At 43.3% G+C, this 24662-nt stretch overlaps 1 protein-coding gene across 5 annotated transcripts in view; it reads left to right on the top strand.

The window, feature by feature from the left end:
- The window catches only part of KCNMB2 (potassium calcium-activated channel subfamily M regulatory beta subunit 2), a 143414-nt gene that overhangs the window by 107870 nt on the left and 10882 nt on the right, over positions 1 to 24662 (top strand). For 4 of the 5 annotated variants that reach the window (XM_071566661.1, XM_071566662.1, XM_071566660.1 and 1 more), the window contains one exon: positions 18860 to 18970. The exons of the other annotated variant lie outside the window; for it this stretch is intronic. In XM_071566661.1, coding sequence (XP_071422762.1) covers positions 18860 to 18970 — 111 coding nt within the window. The remainder of the gene's footprint in view (positions 1 to 18859; positions 18971 to 24662) is intronic. 5 annotated transcript variants of the gene reach the window in all.

Raw genomic sequence — 24662 nt, 5'->3', positions numbered from 1 at the left:
ATTGCTGATACAAGCCGAGATACCATTGGCCTTCTTGGCCACCTGGGCACATGCTGTCTTATGTTCAGCCAGTTGTCAACGAGTACCCCCAGGTCCTTACCTGCTGGGCAGCTTTGCATGCCATAATCCACGTGTAATTCAGTCATCTGCAATGTACATGTATTTCATACAATGCAACTGCTGTGCACCCACAGCTATCTTGGTTTATCACTTTTTTGCAGGTCTCAGCAATGTCTTGCAGTTGAGTGTTCCATTAACTTTTTCACCCCTTATTTCTTAAAAAAGCCCAGAAGTAATCTTAATCCCCCTTATCTGGCTATACTATTATCTTGCTGCATTCCTGGTGCCTTCACACAGGGATTTTGTGGAGCTATGTGTTTTCACTTAGCCCAAAATCAGCTTGGAGGAAGACAGTGCAATGCAGTCTCTACTTGAACAAGCTAGAAATAGAAATTAGTCTTAGTTTGTGCCTGGTTTTAATTCAGATCAGATTAGAACAGGGTTGGTTTTACTGAAGTTTAAGAGAAGTGAGTATTTCTCATGTGAGATGGGAGATTGATTCGTAATAGATCCTCCCTTCAGATTAGTGCCTTGGAAGAGTCCAGGTTGATCCACACATTGTGACCTGCTGGGACCAGCAATTAACCCAACCCTGTCAACCCTGGAAAGAATGTCACTGTGACATCAGTAACATCCTTTCCCCTGATGACCTGAGAGTGTCTATAATGAAAAAAGGAGATGTAAGATTGGCAAATTGTTTAAATACAAATGACCAGAAAGAAAAGGCACAAAATCCACTTCCTTTAGCTTGGGATTGAAGTAATTTTGCGGATCATGCATTTGTAATAGCTTGCTCTATTAATGAATTCAGTACAGAAGCTTTCAAGTTCAAAGCAAGTCTCTTAGTCTATTCCTTTGGAAAGTGCAGTCCAAAAGCCATTGATCTATTTGAACAGATAAGTACCCCAGGGAGTTATCAGAATCAGTGCAAACATTCAGGCAAAGGTTCAATAGAAATAATAATAAATAAGTACATACACAGGAAGTAGAAATGTACAATTAAAAACTGGTTGAAATGCTGACCCAAAGAATTCTGTTTGTGCACATTTCTGCAAAGGCAATTGCAAGAAAGGGAAAGACAGTGCAAAAAGTAGGTGATAATTTCATAGGTGGCAAACAAGATAAGAGACAAGCAGTATCCAACTCAAAGAAGACAGGCAAGGCCTGGGAAGTGGTGGAAACACCATAGGGTTTTATTCAATTTTTTTATATATGAATTTAAAATGACCTTGTACAAAAGAAGGTCTCAGCACTGTTATTGAAATCTACCCAGAAGATAGTAAAGGGTATCTGTATATATGTTTTCCATAGCTGGACAGCCTAATTTTGCACTCCTGTTGTTTTTCGAGGTTGAGAGAAGTTTTGACAGGAACTCTTTTTTTTTGTTTACTGAGCAATTTTTCATCTGCTTTGATTGTCTCTGAAACTGCCATGAGATGAGATAGAATGGGATGAGATGGAGCTGGCCCAGTCATCACTACCAATCTTTCAAAATACATATCAGCCAGTTCATCAGTTCAGGATTTTGGCTGATGACTATATGGTAGAGTTTGAGTCAGGCCTATCCTACAATATCTTGAAATTATTATTTCAATTCTTTCAAGGCCTAAAGAAGTCCAGGAGCCCCAGCTACTCCACACTGGCTACAGCAGTAAAGAAAGGCCATTTCCAGACCTGAATGACTCACAACATGCTCTAGTTTCATTTCAGGTGTGGCTAGACAAAAATATTAAAGGCAGGTTCAGATGAAGTGTTGCCTCACTCAGTTCAGTGCTTTACAACTTACCCAACAAAGTAAATCCCAGTTGTGAATAGCCATGCTTTGCTTGGCTTAAAGTTAAGGAATGGCTACAGCCTGATATTCTGGGGAGAAAATGTCACAAGATGTACAATTTCATCTCATCCACTCTAGTGTTAAGAGTTTGCAAAAAATTACAATAATTACCATCTGAAAAAAGAATTGATTTAGCCTGGAGGCCAAGTACTTCAGAAATTCATCAAGTTTTGCCAGAAATATTTAAACTTTTTCTAAAATCAAGAAATGGGCTCCTTTGCAGTCCCAATGCAGTAAAACAGACATATAACTTGTGCATTGTTACTGGGAATATCAAATGTGAACCAGCATTGGCTCATCCCAGATTGGCCCATGCCAGCAATCAAGCACACCAGGAATGTGAATGAGCAGGAGTTTGGCACCAGCCTGAACCTCAGAATTCCTTGATATAGTCATATAGACACAGACAGAGCCAAGCATCTGCTGTGCCTGCAGAGGTTACAGGACAGTCTCTTTGCTGGTACGAGCCAGTGTGATGCTGTGGGAGCTGCTCGAGGTGCCCTGTCGGGCACCGAACCCAGGCAGTAAGAGCTGAGAGAACAGATGCAGGGGAAAGAGAAAAATCACTGGACAAATGGGAAAGGAGAAGAAAATTGGGAGTGACCTCAGGTTATGAAGCACAATATTTAAAGGAAGCAGAAACAGAGAACATAATTAAATTATGGAGCTTAGTGGCCAAAGACCCAGCAATGGTGATAATGGGAAATGGCTTGGAACAGAGGTTAGACCAGGTCTTATCCTGCCAATCACAGGATACCAGAAAGGTCTGTGAGGTCCAACAGCCTGGTCACAGCCTTCCTTACAGCTTTGTGCAGGTCCATCCATACCTGCTGTTCCTCACACCCCTGCCCAAGCACCCATCAGCAGGTGTCCAGCACTGAAGGGGCTGAACCCGAGCTTTCACCTGGCACCACTGCTTCTCAAATATTTTCCCAGTGGGAGAAGCAGAGGGCAAGTCACAGGCTGATGTAATTCAGCTTCATGGAAATCATACCAAACATCAGGATGCAGCTAGAGGACTGCTGAACTCAATGATGGAGGAAGGGGAATACCACTGAGTCTCATATATGATCCAAAGGACACTTTGGGGAAGACAGAGAGGCTAAAGGTTTAAAAAGCATTTTGATAAAAAAAGAAACAAACAAGAAATTGTCAAAAAGTCAATCAGAAGCCAAGATTTGGCCAGATCTGCTCTTATCTAACCTTCAGCATGAGATCAGGTCTCAATCTTTCTATTCTTGGTAACAGCTGATGAACGCAGTGTAACAAGGTATTAATAAACATCTGCCCAGCTCTTAGATTAATATGGAGAAGAATTAATGGAGGTCTTAGCACGTTCATATTTTTTAATTATGGCAGATGACTTTATTTATAGAAATAATAGAGAGAATGGAAATTGTCACTGACACCATGTCAATATCCGTAATGAAATCCAATCATTTAATTGCATTACATTTGGCTAAGGAATCACATCAATAAAGGGCCCTCCTTAGTCAGAGCAGTTCAGTGGTCGGTATGTACTTCATGTTAGAAAGCTATTAAGATTAATGTTTTTTCAATGAATCATGGGGGAAATAAGTAATCTCTGACACACTTAGTCCTGTGCCTCTGACCCTGAGAGGGACAGGGCTGGAGGCAAAGCTTTCCATCCAAGGAGATGAAGGCCATTACCACTTGCCTAGTTGTCTGATTTTGATGCTCATTTCTGGACACCCCTTGCTTCCAGTCCCCAAAGCGTCCAAAATAATGAAATAGTACCTTGACTGAACCCTGTGCTGTATTTCAGAAGTTGCAGGCCATGGCTAAGCCAGTTCATGCATCAGCTCTTGTTCATGCAGCACCCTCCTCTCCATCACGATAACGTATCACCCGTGCTTCTGTGGGAACAATAACATACTGTACCACTGAGATAAATAAAGCATAATATTAAATCTTGATATGTTTATAACTCCTAAGAGAGGAGGAGAGACTTATAAAACTCCTTCTAAAGGAGACATGGTGGTTTGGGTTGTTTGCAGCTTGGTAGGTAAACCCTGCAGCCAGATTTTATTGAGAGGTCCTAGCATTGGTTTTAGGGAGCTGTTGGGGTTTAAGAAGGCTTTGGACCACTGTGGCTGTTTCTCAAGGTTTAAGGTACATTTCATAGTGTCCAGTTCAGACAGGCAGCTAGGGAAGTTTGGATCTTTCCTCCCAGAAGAAGGGAAAAGTGAAGAAGGCAATCTGGAGTGATACTGAGAAACCAAGAAGGTCCTCTAGTTCTCTCTTGTTCTTCCAAAATGTGTTTCCTAATCCATTCTGGTCTCCTAAAGCCATCAGTCTGAATTAATGAAAACAGAGCAAGGAAATGGTACTATTTCTATTAATTATAGAGACAGGTTTGTACAATAAACAGAATTCATATCCCTACAGTGCTGCTTAAGTACCTATAATTCAGCGGCTCTGCTCACAAGTGCAGCATCTTCTTCACGTTGTTTTACAAATTAGCAAACCTGGAATCAGCAGCTGTGTACAGTGTGATGACATTTAGTTTAACTACAGGGGACCTGATCTGCTGAAATCCACGGGTGGTCTTCCAATGCCACTTTTTTATTGAGATTGAGTTACAGCTCCCAAATTAAGTGCCCCTAGATCACCTCCATGTTTTCCATAGAAGTGAAAACACAGAGCCTTAGGAAATAGTGTCACTTACTTGTGGTAACTGCTGGTACTCTTTCAGGTGCTGCCGAGCCAACACTCGAGGCGATGCTCGTTCAAAGACAAGTAGAAAGGGGGAGCCAGGGCACTCCTGGAACCAACCTGACCTTCCAGGTCAGCCAGCTGGTCTGTATTTATGGCAGGGTATGTGGACTAAGAACCCACACATGGATATCTTTCCTCAGTGACCCATATCCCAAAGGAATTCACATTGTTCATCAGTATCTGGAGAAGCAGAACTGGATGTGCTGTCTTCTGGTCAGTCCTTCCTCTCCCACAACCTTAAGGCCAGTGTTGGTGTCCTGTGAGGGATTAACAGTAGCAATGGGTTGTATAAGAATCTTCTTTGGCCCTATAATCCCCTTTACATCAGGCCAAGCCTGGAACTAGAAAGCCTCAGATGGACCTGGCTGCCAAAACACTGCTGCTCCAGCTGCAGGGAAGGAAGTGAGAGCTCTTGTGGTGGTGATACACAACAAGCAAAATACCTGGGGACATAAAAGAAAGCTGGAAAGGTGCAGAACAATAGTCACTCTCATTCCACTCCAGCTTTCCAACTTTCCAAAATAACTAAACTTTGCTTTTCTCTGCGCCTGAGTGAGAGGAAGCAAATTGCTGATTCCCAGTTGTCTAATGCATTTGATAGCAGAGCTCCTGCTGGGAGCCCAGAACTTTGCACCAACAAACTGGTCTGACTGGGGAGAGCTCTGGTCAATTAAATACTACAGCAGCAACATTTTATACAACCTGTAAGGTACCAGTGGCAGGCCACTTTGAGTTGCAACGTGTTCTGATAGCAGATGGCTCCACTAGGATAAAGAAAAAGGGACGTCTCTGGGCTGTAGTGCAAAAGGTTGATTTTTTTAATCAACTGCTCACAGTGCTGCAGGTGTTACATTTTAAGCATCTGATTCAGGCATTTGAGTGGAAAGGTGATAAAATCCTTGACTTTCATTGAATTTCCATTGTGATAAAAGGTAAAAATAAATACAAACAGTATGAAGGAATAAAAAAGAGTTACTATTGGACAAAACTTTCCCTATAATTTTTTAAATCTGTCCAGATACTGGAAAAGAAAAATCTTTTTGTCTTGTATGAAGGTCAAAATTCAGCTTTTAAGCACTTCCAGCAGGCATTGTGTTTAAATACTGAACCGCCTGCCAGTTTAAGGAGCACATTTCTTCAATTACATCCAACATTAGTGCAGCTGTTAGGATTTCCCAGGGGGCCACTGCAAACTGAAGAAATACCTTTAGTGTGGTGCTGACAGGTTCTGTGGCATTGCCCTACCCTTTGCTTGCTTCTGCATTCAGCTGCTGGCCTCACTGATGTAAATAAGAAGAGAATCAAGTACCCAGTCCTTTCTGAAGTACATATCAAAGAGCATTGAAATGATAGACTTCATCAGCTTGTACAGCAGCTTTAAAAGGAGAATTAAAAAAAAAACAGTTTCAGTATTATAGGAAGAGGAGCAAGTGGGGGGTGAAAGTTACACTTTGCACCCTATACAATAAAAATACAGCCCCTGTTACAGCAGCCTCTGATAAATATTTTCTGTAATTGAATTGCTGCTATGAAATCAATAGGGGAGAAAAGCCCTCTGAGCAGATTAGGAAGAGGGCTACCAGCTTTTATTTACCTACTACACTGTGTTACAGAGGGAGGCACACCTGTTACAACAGAGATGACTCAAGTCATGAGAGGGCATTAGCTGTTACCTTCACAAGTCTTCCTAAAGGTATGTTTGCTTAATGTGAGCTAATAAATTGAAGAATTTAAATGCCAGCCTTTAGGAGCAAGATAATATCCTGAGAATATCTACCTGTGAGAAACATTTTTGGTTGCACTTACCTTAGCAGCCTCCTCAGTCACAAGCTCTGCTGCAAAGCACTGTGATAATAGAAATGGTCTTCAGGATTTCAAGGTCTTGGTGAAAACACAGCTTTTCTGCGGTTTGATTCAAAAGTAACTCATATGATTACTGGGGCTCAGGGATTCTTAGGAAAGATGGAGACAGGAAGAACTTTCATGAAAGTATCAAAATGGATGAAAATTAATGTGCAACTGTTAAACTGACTGCCCTAAAGAGCAGAGAATACAGCCATAACACATCTGCTCTGATTTTCAGCATCTATTTCCTTGTTTCATTAATGGCAGTACCAAATGCTTAGTAAAAACCTTTTGTTGTTTGGAAGAAGGTGGCTGGAGGCTGGCCAAATGATTGATACCTTGAAGGAAAAGACCAGGAAAGGTGAGATGGTGCAGGCTGTATCTGTGGTTATTATTTGAATAAATCCCATCTGCCTGGCACTCAAGGGTAGGGGTGAGCTCTTTCTCTCTGGGCAGGTATTTTATGTGGGCAGGTCTCTTAAGTGTCTTCAGCGCACATTTTAGCAGACCAAATCTGCTTTTAATCTCCCATGTGACATTCGGTGTGTCAGGACAGTGAATTCTGTCTTGATCCTGATAGTTCCTGTCTTTCAGCAACTGCTGGGTGGCAGCTGGACAACATCAGCAGCACAGCCCAGAACAAAGCCAGCAGCATGTGGGGGTGATTGATCCCAGTGAGGTGCCCCAGCCTCAGAGTGTCCCCAAGACAGAGATGGGATGGTTGCCTGACTGAGAGTGGGGAGTTTTGAGCTTACAGCAGATGAACTGATTCCCACTTTGGGAAGTTCTTCTTACTGCATGTGCCAGTCCCTAACACACAAGTAAGCTTCCCTTGAGCGTGGGAAAGGGGGTGATGCACAGAGCTGCTAGAGAAAAGTGGGAGCTTTTTCCCCGAAAATGTGGATGTGTGACATGTCCTGGACACCACAGCTGTGTCAGGGTGTGGGAGGTGGGAGCCACCCATCCACACTAAGCTGCTCATAGACAGTCTTGCAGTTCCGCCCAGCAGAAGTGGGGTTCAGGATGGTGCTGAAATAATGGGATTTGGAGAGTTTTAACACTTGAGTTAGGACCTGTCTACAACCTTCTGTGGTCACCAAACTGGACAGCTGGGCAGTGAAGGGGTCAGATGAACCCACCTGTGCATCAGAAGCTGTTCAGTGCCAGACCTCTCACTGACTCACAGAAAGGCAATTCTCATTCAGTATTTTGCACTGGAACTTCAGTACTCAGATGGGTATCTTCCAGGAGCTAATACAAAATAACTTCCCACAAATGTCCCAGCATCCCAAAATCTGTTCCTGCAGCCTGACAACTTCAGTGTGTTGCCAGCTCACAGCTTTGTGACCACCAGTTCCTTAAGGCAGTTTTACCCAGCACTGTTGAAAAGGAAAACATTCACTGTGCCCTGGAGGAAATGAAGCATGGAAGTCCCATTATCACTGACAGAAGTTTTGTCTCTAATTCCCCATCTGCTCTTCTGAATGCTAACCTACAGTATTGGCACACAAGCTTAAATGATAAATAAGGTTTCCAAATAGGAAGCAACAAAATATTAGTCAGATAGGGTGGTGGTGTCTGAAAAACTGTGGTGTGGACACTCATGATTCAAGAAAGAGAAATGAAATTACAAAGAAATGTTGCATAACAATCAAGGGAAAATGTTATCACAGAATAAAATGAAGTAATGGTCAAAACCAGATTTATTTTTGTTATCTATAAATGTATAGGGTCCTGAACAGTTCCTCCTTCCTATTTTTATTGTTACTTGTGTTTAGCAGCTGAATAAAATAGCGCATGAGGCAAGAAATCTGTGAAGAGAGTAATAATGTGATGCATAGTGTTAACTCACTGGTTTTGGAAATATCCATTTATCTTGGTTAAATAAAAGCTTAGCCCAAGTACTAAGCCAAGTAATCATGATTAGGGAGGAAAAAAGACATTCGCCTCCTTGGAAACTCAATACTCTTCAACAATAATAGTACTGCAGTGACATTGCTTGAAACTGGACACTTGCAGTAATTAATATAGATTATTGTGTTATGAGGAATGGAAGCATCTGTGCCTGCTCCTATCATTGCTTTCATTTCAGACCAGTGATGAGACAAAAACTGCTTTGGCTTTTTGTTTCCTGGACATGGCCCCTTCATATTCAGGTTCTCGGAGGACGGCAGAGATTTTGTTCTTTTTATTGGTTCAAAACTGCATAGAGGGCAAGTGTACACTGTTCTCTCTTAGAGAGATTTTGCTTTTGCTCTTTCTCATTATCTTTTTACCCGACTCTGAAGAAAAATTGGTTTTATGCTAAAAAGTATATTACAAGAACATATCTATAAAGAGATTCACAAGCTCGAGCTGTTGTTTTTCTAGGGAGTCTGAATCTGCATCTGTATTGTCCAGTCTATCATGCACTGAATTCACCTGCAGAACAGGTTCGTTAGCACTGACACTGATTTTTGACCTATTAGTCTGGTGCAGCACTATTAACCCAAGTGCATCAGCCTCATCTGGGTGGTCAAGTAACTCACTGACTCACCAGATTTTCCATCCACCTCTCACCACTACTTCTGTGCTTTTCATTACTACCTTGCTGCAATATGCAGTTGTTCCTGCTCTTCTCTTCTGTGGGCACATCCCTACTATTTTTTGTGTTGTGTTTCCTATTTTTCTAATACTCTGCCTTAATGTAACTCAATTTCTAACTTTGTTCCAACCTTACTCATCAGACTGGGTTTGATCTGTGTCCTAACCATGAACGACTCCATTAGAAAGGCTTCCTTGTTGCACTGGACATGGCCCTCTGGGGCACGCACCTTCCCTGTAGAAATTAGGATTTTGCATTGTTTTTCCAATCAGTCAGTTGTTTTCATCCTAATATGTGACTTGGACATCTTTACCATCACTCCACAGACTATTACAAGAGATATCTGGTCATATATCAGCAGAAGTCCCCAGCTAGTGAGCATTAGGTTGTTATACCATGTTTAGGGGTCGTTAGAAATATTACCACCACACTATTCCCACCCAGCTGTTTTATTTTGCTGAGAATAGGAGAACTACTAAATGCAGAGAAATCCCTTCCATTCAGTTACTATCTTAATATTGAGCTCATTGTTAAAACAACAGTTCCTTGCCACTAATCAGGAAAAAGCAATCGGGCAAAGCAAACAGGGAGCTCCAGAGGACACATGCATGAGTTCAAAGGTCCACAGAGCTGTAGTTATGTTGCACATGACTTACACTCAAGAGCCAATATGAAGATGCACCTGCAGAATCACATTAAAAAAATAAGGACGCTAAAAATGCTAAATTAAATTAAATTAAATTACATGAAATGTATGCAGGAACAAATATGTCTGGAGCTTTACAGCACTTGGGCACAAGATTTTGCTTTGTGAATTTGACACAGCAATTGATCATATTCAACTAAGAGGGCTACAGATGGTGAAGTCTGTGCTCTGAAAAGATGACAAACCACTACAATGTGCTTATGATGCAAAATTTACCCTTTTGTAATAAGACAAAGAGGAAAGATGTTCATGAGAACTAAACTGTGTGTTTGCTTATACCAGAGAGTTGTTTATTTCACAGCCCCATGACTCAGTATCAGTAGTATTAGAGTATTACATCTGTCTTTCCCTATCAAGCCCTTTCCTCAATTTCAAGGGAGACAAGTAATTTCTACCCAGTGTATGTCATAACCAGGTTTCTAAGCTGATGTGGCAGAACTAATCACAACCTCTCCCTCTGCATCCAGAGTTCCTTCAGCAGGTCCAAGAGACCAGTGGCAATGGAACACAACCACCAGTCAGCTGGAGACCCAAGCTCATGCTCCTCTTGTCCACCAATCCAGCAGGCTCTGACATTTAGATCCCAACTATCTATTCCTTGCATATATCAGCAGATTTAATGCAACACTCTTCACTGACAATGAGGGAAACTAAACCAGCACAGTTAAATAACTTGCTTGAATTTTCAGTTCACATTGGCAGGGCCAATCCTGCACTCTCATTCCTCTTTCCTGGTCACTGTTTTGGATCAGATCTTTTACAAACTGGCCTGCACAGACACAGTGCAGAAACATTTGCCTGCACCGGTGAAGCTTTACACCAATACGCAAAGCAGAGAGCCAACCTTCTTACTGAGGGAGCAGCGTGGGCTGGAGCACTTGTCTGAACCAGGAGTGAAACCAGGGAAGAGATTTTTACAAATCATGTCCTTGCTCTGTATCTCTGTGTCACACCTGTACCTTTGAAGTATTAACAGCTATTTCTGGGTAAAGGTCTTTAGTAAGATGTGACATGTGAAACCTCAGCAGTGGTCCTGTATTGATGCTGATTCCCAGCCCATTATGACCAGCCAACTGCACTCTACTAAGTCCTCATAGAAATGGACAAGAAGACTAAATGCAGACTTCTGTATTTTACCACAGAAAATAAAGTCAAACAACAGCTAAAACTGGGGAGAGAAGGGGGGAAAGGGGACAAGAGAAGGCAGACCAAAGGCAACATAAGAGTTGTATTTATTTTCTAAACCCATCTCTTTTAGTGTCTGTGATGAGCGCTGTAACTAAAGGAATCTAACTGAATTAGAATTTCAATATGTCCTGAGCAGATTGGAGCTGTTTCCATTCATGAGCAGCACGTCCCAGCTGTAATTGCCTGCTCGCTTATCCACATAGCTCTTTACAGCTAATCCAAATGCAGACTCAAAAATAAATAGTGCCAGAGCATTCACTTCCCGCTGGGCAGTAGTTTTAGCTCGCCTCTGCCTTTGCTTTGTTCCGGATGGTGCTCTCGATGGCACAGGGACTGACTCAAAGGAGATAAAAGATGATTGACCCGCTCAAGGAATTAGGTGGCAGAAAAGCCACTTCTGCTGTATCTGCCCTGCCTGTTTGTGTTTTTTCCTCTGGGTGCTGCTTTGTGTCTGTTTATCTTTCTCTGCCCTCACCTCTCTCTCAAGCCACATCACTCATGCAACCAGATTCTCCTTCGTGGCTTCCCTAAAAGCAGCTGGTGTCCTCCATGTCCCCAGCAGCACGTCACCCTTCCTGTCCCTGTGCTCCTACCCACAAAGACACCATTAGGATTTTAGCACTGAAATTAAACTCTCTCTTTGGGGATATTTAAAAGCTGTGTACTTCTCAGATCAGGTCTTCTCCAAGGGAGTGTAAAGCTGAGACACAGTTGCACAAATCTGGACAGGGTGTCCCTATGGATGGGACTTGGCACAACCACAAAGCAAGGCTCTGCCTTTGCTCATCGGAATTCTACATCTCTTGGCTCACCATTTCTCAGGCAGTTTTTTCCACTACAACCACCCCAGACTTCCTGGAAGCCTGTGACCAAGCCTCAGCAGCCTCTCTGTCTCTGTTCACCTGTAAAACAGCAGTGCCAACACTCTGTTGTTTCACAGTTTGGAGTGTAAATCCCAGGTCCCTGAGATGAGAATGGTGTAGGGAAATAGGAGTTGAGTCAGAATCCATTTCACTTCAGCTTAGTCAAAGGAGTCCAAACCCCACAATGGAACCAATTATTCTTAAAAATAATATTTTTAGTGTCCAAAAGAGCCTCATCTAAGATTTAGTAAAGTAAGTACCCAAAAAAATCTCAGCTGGGAAGAAGATCTTTCCCTCCTGATGACCATCAAAGAGATTGACCTCATCATGGAGCTAGAGCTGAAAACACTTCCCAGCCCTGGGAGCAGAGAAACAATGCAGCAATGCGGCTTCACCCCATCTTCTTTCTCTGACCCCCTCTCCATTTCTCACTGGTTTATCATGGCCTGACCACAACTCACAGAACATCTTCACTGCCACCCACATCCAGCCAGCCTGGTCCAGGGCCATATAGCTCTTCTGGTGCAGTGCAGTACCCAAAGCAATATATCCCTCTGCAATGGCAGAGAATCATTCTAAGATTTAAAGGAGAGCATCAAAGGAGATAGTGCTCCACTTTCACTGCCTTCATCCTTATCCCCAGGATCCTTCTTCATCAGTGTCATATTACCTGGTCTTTGTCAGAGCAGATCTTCCTGTAAAACTCTCTTGGCTCAACTGGATAGGAGCATGTTGCAAGGGGCTGACCCAGCACTTGCCACTGCTGCACCCCCTCCCAGAGCCAGCCCATTTTACAGGCAGATTGTGCCCTTCTCTGAAGCCAGAGAGCAGCTGAGATGATGAATAAAGTGGTTGTCCAATGTGTCACTTGCTGCGTAAATTCAAATTCAGCACAGAAAGCTAAAAATGTTTGCAGAATCCTGACAGGCAAAGGGGACAATTATCCTCAGCTGCTGCTCACAAATGTTGATCCCCATGACTGCAACATTCCAAGAGCGAAATTGCCTCATGCTTGGATTGCAAACTCACCAGCACCGAAACGTGAGGATGGTAATAAGGCCTGGCTCTTCACTGGATGCTCTGCTACCTGGAGATGGCCTGAAAGTGTCCTCTGCCAAGTGCAGCAGTGGGACCAGCACACCCCTTGTACAGATGAGGAGGCTGAGGCCATAGCATCAGACGGCTTGAAGGCAACTAGGTTGCCAAAGTAGTTGTGACTCCTGCAATGACAGGCAGTAGCTCCCTTCTTTGTGGCTGACCTGGAGACACAGGAATTTCTTTAAAAAGTTACTGTTCCAGTCAACTAAATCAGAATCACAGTGTGGCAAAGGTGAGTGAAACGATTTGTCAGTGGAACAGTAATGTATAGGAGGAGGCAGTGGGGGGGGCAAAAAAAAAAAGAAGGAAAATTTGAGAAGGAAGTTAAAAAGAGCAGGAAGGAGAAAGACAATAAAGTCTACAAACATGCTGGGTGGACTATTAGACTCAGACTAGGAAGGTAGCTCTTGGAAAAGGAGAAGTCTAGGGATGAAAGGTGTCATTAAAAGGCAAGTCTTGAAAGCTTTTTCAAAGTGCAGAAAAGTCAGCACTGTAGAGAAAAACATCACGAAACGGAAACCTGGAAGATACAGAGATTACATTGGAATATTTAATTTAATTTTGAAGTGTGAACATATTGCATATTGTCATGTAGCAGGGAGATACAGATACTTCAGCTTTTCTGAATATCTCTCCTACTCCTCTATATGCTGGGGAGAGGGAATTAACAATCGTGAAGGATGACTTCAAGTTTAAAGAAATTTTGGCTGCGAAAACAAACCCAAACACCACTGTGTTCCAGATGCAGCTAATCTGCATCTCCATGTGATGTTTTTAGTTTTCACTGGCAGACCCATTCTCTACTTCGGGGCATGGAATGTCCCAGACATGCTTGTGACACAGGAGCCCAGCAAGACCACCCTGTGTCCAGGATGTCTCCCTCAATTCAACTAAAAATCTAGATAGAGAGCTTAGCTCTGAGCTCAGAGTTCTGGGGACATTTAGGAGAAGAGTCAGAAATAGAGGGGAATCATTAATGAAGCATCATTAGCCATCAGTCCTCCTAAACTCTGTCAGTACATTAGCACCAGCTGCCCATTGTCCACTTTCCCCTTGCCATAAAGAGGAACCCCAAAGTCAAGGTCATCTGTGAGTTGGATTAGTCAGTTAGTGTAGCTGAAGCTCCTGAGATGCTTCAACAAGAACAGTAATTTATGTCCCTCTGTCCTGCACTGTGCCCATTAGCTTGGGGAATGGCAGAGTCCAGTCACGAGGCAGAAATGCACCATTTAATATTGCTGTTGCTGCTACACAATTTAGAGCTGCTGCTGCCAGAGCCTTTAATGTTCCCTAAGTGGTGACTGTCTTCTGCTAATGCAGATGCATTTCTTTTGTGAGTCAGCTTGCTGCTGTTCTTCTTGATCTGTGCTTGCTGTCCTTCCATTTTGGATGCAGACAAAGGGTACTGAGTCCAGCTCTTTTATTCTTTCAGTACCAGGACTGGAAAAGTCCCCTGGATCATCTCCTGAATCAGACAGTAACATCTTAATACAGTAGTTACCTCCACCACTGTGCCTGGGAAACCCTACCATGCTCTAAAGCAGCCGAATGCTGGACTACTCACCAGTCAGGCTACACTTTACATCAAAAATTGAACAAGCCCCTTTATTTATTCTCCTGTCCTTCATCACACAATACTTCTCCCTGTTTTCTGGCTCATCAAAGCCATAAGAGAACATGCTATCATCAGATATAGACATAGATAAGACCTATTGGGGCATTAAGTCTAATTGCCCATACTCAGTTAATGAATCTCAAAGTGAACCACCATCTCCTTGAATGTTGCATTTGACACCTGGTTTTGGTCTCTTCCTTACCCCATGGATGATGGTGCATGGGACCACCTCAAAAAGAAAGGTCTATGCAATCATAAGAGAGACCAACTTCTCAACAGCTGCTCTGTTCATGAACAGGCACTGACAGCTGTGTGGTGGCACAGGGAGAGGTTAATATGTGGACCAACAGGAAAACTTTGGGGTTCACAGAGAACTGCCTTGGGGTTCAAAAGACTGCTCTGGCTGGGATGAAGCATCCAGAGCACTTTTCAGCATAGACAATGCTGAATGTGGGTGTATTCAGACAAAGCTGAGGTGGTCAGTGATTGTATCTTTAAGTAAATGCCTAGCTTTTGTTGCCTTTTGATGACTCAGGGTGTCTTTCATGAGGCAAAATTAATGCAAGTGCTTCTCTTTTTACAGTGGCTACATTGCCCAGGAAATGAAATGCCATAAGGGAAGCAAAGCTCATTACTTTGGTGCCATAAATGGTTCTCCAAGGTCTCAGAAATCCTATGATTAACATAAACATAGACAGAGGCAATTACAAACACATATATAAAACTCAACTTTCCATCTAAAACCCTGGTCCGCAGTATCCCTCTTTGGTTTTCATAGATGTGGTGACCTAAATGTAATGGACTTTTTCACACCAATTGTGTCATAAACCAAAACCTGAGAAAGGAGAACAGCCAGCCCAGGGTGAAAGTGAGGACAACAAGGCACGTAATATAGTCCTCAAAGTACCCTCAGAATTACATCCTTTTTTGGAGAAATTTAAAGCAAATGCTGCTCTTCATGCTGAAGCCCTCTCTCAGGTGGTTGCTGTTGGGTGGACATGTTGATACTCCATAGGATAGGGCAGAGTAGGTCTAATCTTATAAGAATTTTCTCAAGTCTTCATCTTGCTATAACTGGAAAAGTGGAAATCTTGTCAGATTTTCTAGTGAGTTTCATGAAATCCACCAGAAGGTAATGTTTAAGAGGAGGATAGAGATAAGAGGAAGATGGGAAGAGTGGGCCAGCCGTGGGCAGGCCCATGTATTTGTAGATCATGCACTTTTTGCTCTGTGTTTCTCTATTTAACCTTGTGTATTTATTCAGAATAGACACAGACATGAAGAGTGAGGTGTGTTTTGTAAAAACCAAAGCTTGGTCTCCTTGCCTGTCTCTGTGCCAACCATGTCAAGAGACAACTGTGTTGATGGGTAAACAGTGAGTGAGACAGTGATGTTCAGGCAAGGTCAGGCAAAAAGCCCAGAGTCCCAACTCTAACAAAAGTCACATTAAGTACTGCAGTTTATGGATAACCTGCCCTATAGGAATATCCTCCACAGAGTCCTGATAGTCCAAAAACAGCCTGAAGCATCTCTTCTGCACTGTTTTTAACAGGTATTGTCATGAGTTTAGATGCTCCGTCTGTTCAAGCAATAGCACAATACACTTTGAATGTGAGGCTGACATCCTGCAGTAATGAGTTTCACAGGCTGATTACTTGTTGCATGATAAAAATAAGTTGCCAGCAGCTGACTCGGAGAGGCAATGGGCAAAAAAAAGAGAAGCAGTGCTCCTTGTTCTCTCAGAAAAGAGAGAGGGGGGCAGAGAAGGAACAAGTTCACAATCATGCCTTGGTACTAACCCAGGGGAGCAGAAAAGCATGGAAATTTGTTAACTGACCTGATGGGGCAGGACATGGCCATGTAGGTTACAACTTCTAAGTTAGGCATCTTCTTTGAAGGTGGGTCTTTATGTTCCTGTCCACAAAACGTTCTTACCTTACATCTAACCCCTGCTTAAAGGAACCATGGGCTTTGGTCGTTTACATCTGACCTCTGAAGTAGTTGTTATGATGTCATCAGTGTTACAATTTTACACAAAATTAGGTATGCAATTGTGTGTTAAATAGTAATAGTTAGCTTGGATTGCCCAACTAATGAAGCAGGAGGCATTAATGTTGTCACATATGGACTGCTCCAGGGCACTGGCAATATAAGGGAGCCTGAAATCACTCCAGCTTCAGTGGGAAGAGAAACATCCCTTTTTCTCCTCTGGCATTCCTCCCTCAGTGGGAGAGATCACTCTCACCCAGCTCTCACCCCAGCAGTTCTCCTGTAATTTGCTCTGGACATTACAAATCTGACCCTGCCCAGGCAATGCTGCCCAGGTGTCCCTGTAGGCTCAGACAAATGGCAGAAGCCGATGATCACCTCTAACATGTGCCCAAGATTTGCTTAATTAAGAACAGATTCTCTAATAGCATTCATCACCATCTCCTGATGGCTCTGGGACCACTCAGACACTGGCAGCACAACCAGCCAGGCTTTTCTGTCACGCCGTTCATATGTGGCATCATAAAGGGTGCAATGGCACATACTTAGTTTTATTTTCCAGCAAGGGACAGGCCCTTCCAATCCAATCTGGCCTCCAGGCCCTTGAGTAGTTGCTCTGCGCCCTCCTGTGTGGCTCAGTGCAGAAACATCATCTGAGTGGCCCCTGTGGTGCTCTCTGAGATACTGTGGGTGCAAATCTTACCTACCAAAATGAGGATTAGACCCAAGATCTTACAACTGAAATTTCTGACCAATACCACTATGAAAACACTTAGTATATTGATTAGATCCTGGAATATGCTATTTCACCTTCTAAACTACAGTTATTTCGGGGAGGAAGTGCTTCATCTTGTTTATTCCCCAATACTTAACTATACAGTGGTTGTAAGGAAAGAAAAGAGTCTTTTTTGGCTTTCAGGATGATGATCACAGAGTCAGGGGAAGGGCTGGGGGAGATTTCCCTCCTTTCTCCCCACCCTGTTTTGGACTACACTCTAATCCAATATTGCCACCTCTTATCTTAAGCAAGATCTCTGCCTGCAAGTCCTGGTCCTGAGCCAGCACTTCTGGGCATGGTAGCAGGATCTCAGCAGGGAGGTGATGACAGGGCCACCAGTTTGGCCAGTTTGCTCAGCCAGCTGCCCAACTGGGGTGTGAGTTTAGCATGGGGCAGCACCGTGGGTCCTGTGGTAGGGCTCTGGGCTGACTCCAGAAGAATAGCCCAGTCCCTTGGCACCCATGAGCCTGTCTGTGTATGGATGGATTTTGGCTCCCATCCATGTCAGTCTTCCCCTGAAGCCACCTCTACAGTATTTAAGTATTCTCCTGGTTCACCACTATGCAAATATTGAAATTAGCCCTTTGCATGATTATGTAGATAGTGACATTACAGACTTTTTCAGATCATGTGCCTACTCTGCTGACAGCATCAACCATCAGGTTGATTTTTCAGTGAGTTAAAGAAGGCTCCCAGGGTGTAAAAGTCTTCACCATTGAAGTATTTGGTATCTGGAATACTTCTTCTTTTTTTTCCTTAGGCTTTTGTCTGAGTACATTAAAAACACAAAGTGCTGTGCTGTGAAATAATGCAAAGTACAGCCCCCACAGGAAGGGCACAATTCTCAGAAATGGAGATTTTGAACTGAGCCTCACTAAAACCAGGAGGAGATTAGGAGGGGCTCTGAGGGGAGCCATAGATCCCCTAGCGGGTCAAATGCAGTCTGAGATCCTGAGAGAAGGCAGCAGGTCTCACACCCTGAGGTGAAACAAAGATGCCCTTGGGCAGGGATCTAAGTGGTCTTGCCAAATGCCCTCAGGATAGTAATTTCTCCATAGGAAAAGACATCTTTGACATACCAGTTACATTTCCTTGAAATGCTGCATTTACATCTCATACTTCTGACTCATTCAGACACCTTCCCTCAGAGTCTCACCTTGCTGGGAGCTGCAGAACAACCAAAAATCTGTAATGAATGTGTATGTGCTTGAACAACAGCCATTTTGTCCCACAAAAATACTGCTATAAGAACATTGGATGCAGCTATTACCTTTTCTCCAACTGTTGATGATTTCTTGCCCGTGGTGCCAATCCTCTGCAGCATGGAGCACAGCTAAGCCTGATTAGCCAGTCTCACCTTCACCAGTGCAGCTAATGGGATTTATTCTCCATTCTCACACACTGACCTGTCATCCCCATTATTTTACATCTCACCTTGAGATAAGGAATAGTCCATCTTCAGAGCACACTGGGCGCAGCCACAGGGGATTTGGCACGCTGGATGTTATGTGGTCTGCCACATTGGATGGGCAGTGACAAAAATTATCCCTCTTCCCTCAGGTCCTTCCATCGTCCCACTGCAGCGAGCAGAGCCAACACTGGGCAATCCTCTAAAATGTTTATTTGGACCAGTGGCCGAAGCTCTACATCTTACAGACATGATGAGAAAAGGTAAACGGCACCTGTGCTGATTGTCTCTTATAGGTTTGAATCTTCAGGAGTGTGGCCTGTGGCTTCTCCCCAGTGGTGGCACTGGAGAAGTAGGAGGGATGCAAAGAGTGTCCACCTTGTACCTCACAACCCTGGCTGCTGCTCCACTGAGCACAGGACCAGCCAGTGAGTGCCAGGATTAAAGTGCCATGCCAGAACAGAACTGAGGGGCAATCCATAGCCACAGCCAAAGTCTTCCTTATTCTCAGGACATCACTTTGACCATCTCTGAGGTCAGCACACACACATTTAGAAGCACATTAATCCCCAGCCACAGGTTTGCACTCCCAGCTCCCACCCCTGTGAAGTCTTTATGCTTTTTTCAAGCCATTGGCCACACTGCTCCTGCACCCTCTCCAGACAACACACACACACAATGCCTCCTGTTCCCCAGCCAGATCATTGCCCCACATAGGTCCTACACATCTGGACAATGCATCCAGCTGTAAATGTTTTCCAGTTATACAGACATGTGGGTGAGGATGAGCATATGTGCAATTGCATAGTAGCTGGGGGAATGTTAAGCTGCTTGAAAGTGAGCTGGTAACTCACCAGCCCTCTTAAATGGTGTTCATGGAGGGAACAGGCTGAAGGAGATAGAGCAATAAATGAGTTACTGAATCTCCCAGAGGAGCAGGGAAATTAAAAAAAAATTTTAAAAAAAAGGAAAGGAGAGGTTTGAAGTCCACAGACAAAGTCAGTGCCCTGTTTGGAATGAAAGAACAATTGTTGGCAATGCTCAGACTCATCCTTCCAAAATCTCTCTCCTTTGTAGTAAGATTTGCTGGACAGCTTGTCTTGTCACAACAAGGACATATTTGCCTTTCTTTTCTTTCCTTTTCCCCATTCCCTTCTCACCATCAGTTCCTCTTGTAGTCACCATTACATATAAACAAAAAGATTAGCCTCCAGTGAAACAAAAACAGATATCAAACATATCTACAATGTCAATTAGCAAAACACACTCTTCAGTTATTCTAATGAGACATTACTGCTGGCGTCTGCTTGAGAAAATATGTTCATGAATTCAGGCAGCAGAGCTGCCCTCAGGACCCTGAGATTCTTTGGAAAATTGGCCCATTCGCTGAACTTTTCTGCAAAGGCTGCATAGGTGTTCACCTCTTTGGAAAATCTGATCCCAAACAGATATTTTGAAGACAGGAAGGCCAGCTTGGCAGCAAGTTTCCATGAACTTTCAGTTGGAGCTGGTTATCTAACTGTCTCGTGTACTTCTGCAAGTCTCTTCTTTAATTGAATTTTCCCCAGGCTAATGTTCTCCTGCATAAAAACACTGTCATGGTCCAAGGTTAGACACTTGGAGAAGATATCTGCCCACATTTTGGGCTGGCTGGAAGCCAAGTGCTCCTGATTAGCATTGCCTTTGGCTCTCAACGTGCCTTGCAGTGGGGCTTATTAACCTGGTTTGAGGGCTGTGCTAATCAGGGCTCACCAGCATCGGGTCAGCCTAAACCCTGGGCAGAGCTTGTCCCTCTCTGCCTGCAGAAATAGGGAATAGGGAGCAATATCTCTATGGCTACACACCAGCCATAGTAAATTCAGGTGTCTTGTCAAGTCTTTGGGTGGGTTTATTTCCCAAATGGTTCTGTAGAGCCATACAGAAAGAATTGTTTGTACCTTGTGAGTTAAATGCAATGGGGACAGTGGGAAAAAGAAAATGGGAATAAGAGAGTGCTGACTGCAGCCTCAAGACTGTAGAGGAGAGGTGTGAACACAGAGCAAGTGTTGCCAGTGGGAGAAACTCATCTGCCAGTGTCTGGCAGTGTTTTCAACACATGTGAGGTCACCAGCACCATCATTATATCAAACTGCTGGTGCTTTTCAGAGAAATTACTTGCCTTAAATGACACTTTCCTAGGAATTTTGTTCTTTAAAGTTCAGACAGGAAGATTATTTTGTGGATCAACAAACTTGTCACCTAACACATGATAAAATAGACCTTTAAGGGATTGCACAATAATATTAACTGTGCTACAATGGGCCACTTGCTGTAGAGAAATCAGCACCTGGTTTGGACGTATCTCTCTCAGGCATCTCTGTTTGCAGGACCAGCACCAAAATACCTGTCTTTCATTGGCGTTTTAGCCATCGACCATTCCCAGCTGCCACTTTTTATGTTTTGAAAAACTAGTCAAGTCCTCATTCTTTCTCAGCTGTCAATCAGGCTTTCCACAGCATTGTAAGCTTGGAAAACCAAAGCACTGGTATGATTTGGTTCAGTTTGGTCCTGGTTGGTGGGAAGAAAAAAGGAATTGAGAGAACAAAATCTGTTAGTATCAAAACAAATCCTTCTACAACCATCACTGAGACTTTTCTGAGAGCTGCAGAGAGATTTCCTGTTGCCATAGGTCTAGTAACAAAAACTAATGTAGCTAAATATACCTATAAAGAAAAATGTAAAGAAATTGACTTCTGAGCAGAAAAGTCCCCAAGCACTGGGAAATCTGCAGGTACGATACAGGAGGGGGTTTTGGCCTCTGCATCCAAGGATTCCTGATATCAGTAAACACCTCACCATGAGGTAATTTGAATGAAATCTGCATAACTGTGATATCAGAGAACTGAATGTGAATTCAAAGTCATTCTGAGTATGACAGGCACCATTACTGTGTGGGGCTGGAGAGGCAGTGCTTCCCTCAGCATCTCCCGATGGTCCATTTGCAGGGGAAGGGGTTTGAACGTAGGTAATTCGTGTTTATTTGGAAAAAAAACCCTGAGGTAATTGCAGGTGCCTGGTTATTTTTATTTTAGCTTTCCCGTGAGAAAACTCTCTTTGCAGAGCTTCTAGATTGACTAATTTTGGAGCAGGAGATCACATAAAGATCTGTTGACCACACTGCAGAGGGATCCCCGCACTGCTGCGGTGCAGAGAGACACGGAGAGGGAATCCTCTGCTTTGTCCCCAGCAGGAATGGTCACGGCTGAGATTGCCTCTCTGGCAGCTGAGTCTGGGTAGAGCAGCCAGCCCATATTCTCTGAGCAACTTGGCAAAAGGAACATGGAGATTTAGCAGGGGAGAACTTCAGTTTGGAAGCAATCAAGGGAGTAAAGACCTTTTGTCCTTGCAGGCAAGCTTCCTATTAAATGTCTTTGCACAGAGAGGAGAGACCCCGTGTTCTGACAGCTGGGACTTCTTTAAAAGCAAACAACTCCCCTCAATGTCATATGTGGGAAGCTATCACAGGTAATCACAAGTACTAGATGGAGTCAGCCAGATGAGTAGTGTCTGGGCTGCAGTGCTCTGTACTTAAACACCCTACAGCAATCAGCTGACTGTGGAGGTGCGGCTCTGGGATCCAAAATCAGCCAGCTAAGCACAGCACTCTTCCAGCTCACCAAGCAGAGAGAGGTCCCTGGGCTGTGCCAAAAGTTCACAGGTACACAAAATCCAGTCCCAGGCAGCAGCACACACACATGTGCAGGCCTTTGCTGCTGCTCCAGCCAAGGAGATGCTGAAGCTGCTCTCTAAGTGGCCAAATACTGTGCACAACATATTCTGTTCCCCAATGCTCTAACAGGCAAAAACTTGAAGTTTGGTAATAGCAGATGTTCCCAGTACCATACAGAGAAAATTGGCACCTCCCTGGTGCAGGCATGAGCGTGAGGAGGAGGGAGGGTTATTCAGCCTGTCTCCTGGGCTGTGATAGAGCTGGTGTGTCACACGCTGACACGTGCCACGCCACCACACACCTCAGTGGGTGGTCACCAGGCTGATGCCTGGAAGGGATTCAGAAGGAATAACTCCTCAGTGAGGTACACCAGGCTACCACTTTGCTGTTGTCTGGGGCTTTGAATAACAAATATTTACCAAAGAGCAACAGAACCAGAGCTCCGAGCCTGACCTCAGAGGCAGAGCTTTCTTTTGCTTTATTTAGTATAGCTGGTGTGCATGAAGGCTCCACCTGGCAGGTGGTCACCCACACTGTCTCCTTTGCCAGTCACCTGTCCAATCACTCATTTCTACCACATGTCCTTCAGCCCATCCCTTTTTTACCTCTGATGGCATGTTTCTAGGCTCAAGGCCACATGGGAAGTATTTGTAAGCATTCTCAATTAGCTATTTGTTTTTAAATTGTCCATTTGTATCCCTTTTACATCCTAGCTGCTCCGGTGGCATTAGTGAGCGATTGTACCGTGTCTGTTTTATGTCTGCACACCAATATAAGTTATGCTGTGTGATCAGTTAATGTGCTGGAACTGCCTGGCAATCTCTGCCTTCCTGACTGCTTCCACTTGGGAGCAATGCAAATCCTAATAGCAGCTCTCAGAGTTAAATACAGTTTGATAAATAATAATAGAAAAGTAACATTAGATTATTACTTTGCATTACTTCTTTGAAGGCAATGTCATCTGTCAGCTCACAATATATATTTTCTCCCAAACACAAGAGAAAATTTTGACAGGCTGAATTACCATTTCATTTACCATTGATAAGCTTTAAAGAATAGTTCTGAAGAGAAGCCATGGACATCTAAAGATGTAGATTAGAGTTGGATGAAGAAACCTCAAGGGCTCTTAGATACAGGAGACTATAGACTGCAGTACCATCTAAGCAAGTTTTTTGTTATAAAACCCCACACCATATGTGTTTTTCCTAACTATGACTCATCATCTAAATACAAATTCAATTCCAGTCTCAGTGAGTCTATGATTAAATATACTTTTGTTGTTGTTTCTGCTGTGTTTATGTATGATTTTATATCTGTCTTAACTCTATTTCGTTGTCCTTAATAGTCAATATAAGTTATCTGGCTGATCTGGCTCAGTGCTTTTTTCCATGGCCGAGTTAAACTTGGTGGTTTCAGCTTAAATGAGTGGTGGATTTGCTAGAGCCCAAAGTGATGTTGATGTTGCTCACCTGCCATTTTGCAGACAGTAGAAGAGGAACTTCTTCCATGTGTACTACTGTGTCCATGTTATGGTGGTGCCAGGGCTCAGAGGTGTGCGGTTCACATGCTTCAAGTGCTGCCTGGATGATTCAAAAGACCATAACAGAAAACACAGGAGATTTTGACCAGCCTCAGGTCTGTAAGTACATTTTAAACCCACAAAGTTTGAGTGTGTTTGAAATGTACTCAAATATTTCTTTCTTCGCCATTGTGTCCTCATGACCCATTGAATCATCAAAGGCTTGGAGATGAAAGAAGGACTTATGGTTAGAAAATGCAAAGGACTCTCTGCTGAAGGGGGAATGGTTTGTTGTATCTTCTTTTTTCCTTTTTTTTTTTTATAATCCCAGAACAAATAGCTTTGCTGTATAATTTTCTGTGAGAGTTTTCACTCTAAGGAGTAACTGGGCTTCCAGAAATTATATTATGAATAAAATAAATAAGCTCACAATCAAAAAAAACCAGAAATCAATTGCAAAATCCCCATAGTGTTTCATGAGCTCTGAGTCACACTCAGGGTGAAAAATTGCCCAAACCAGTAGCCTGTGGGAAATCAAAAGAGAACATGGTCCTTTCAGATAATGTTAATGACAACTTTCCTTAGGTTATTTTCTACATATGGTAACATAAGACCTGTTATCATATTCAGCTGAAGAAAAGACACCTCATACACCTGAGCATCTTCTAGTGGCCTAAGATGGCATTGACAAGGTCAAATGCACCCATGGTATAATTCAACTGAGCCA

Source organism: Pithys albifrons, chromosome 11 (genome assembly GCF_047495875.1).
Source record: "Pithys albifrons albifrons isolate INPA30051 chromosome 11, PitAlb_v1, whole genome shotgun sequence".
In the NCBI taxonomy this organism is placed as follows: Eukaryota; Metazoa; Chordata; class Aves; order Passeriformes; family Thamnophilidae; genus Pithys; species Pithys albifrons.
Note: the sequence above shows the minus strand (reverse complement) of the source record. Positions and strands in the feature narration are given on the sequence as shown.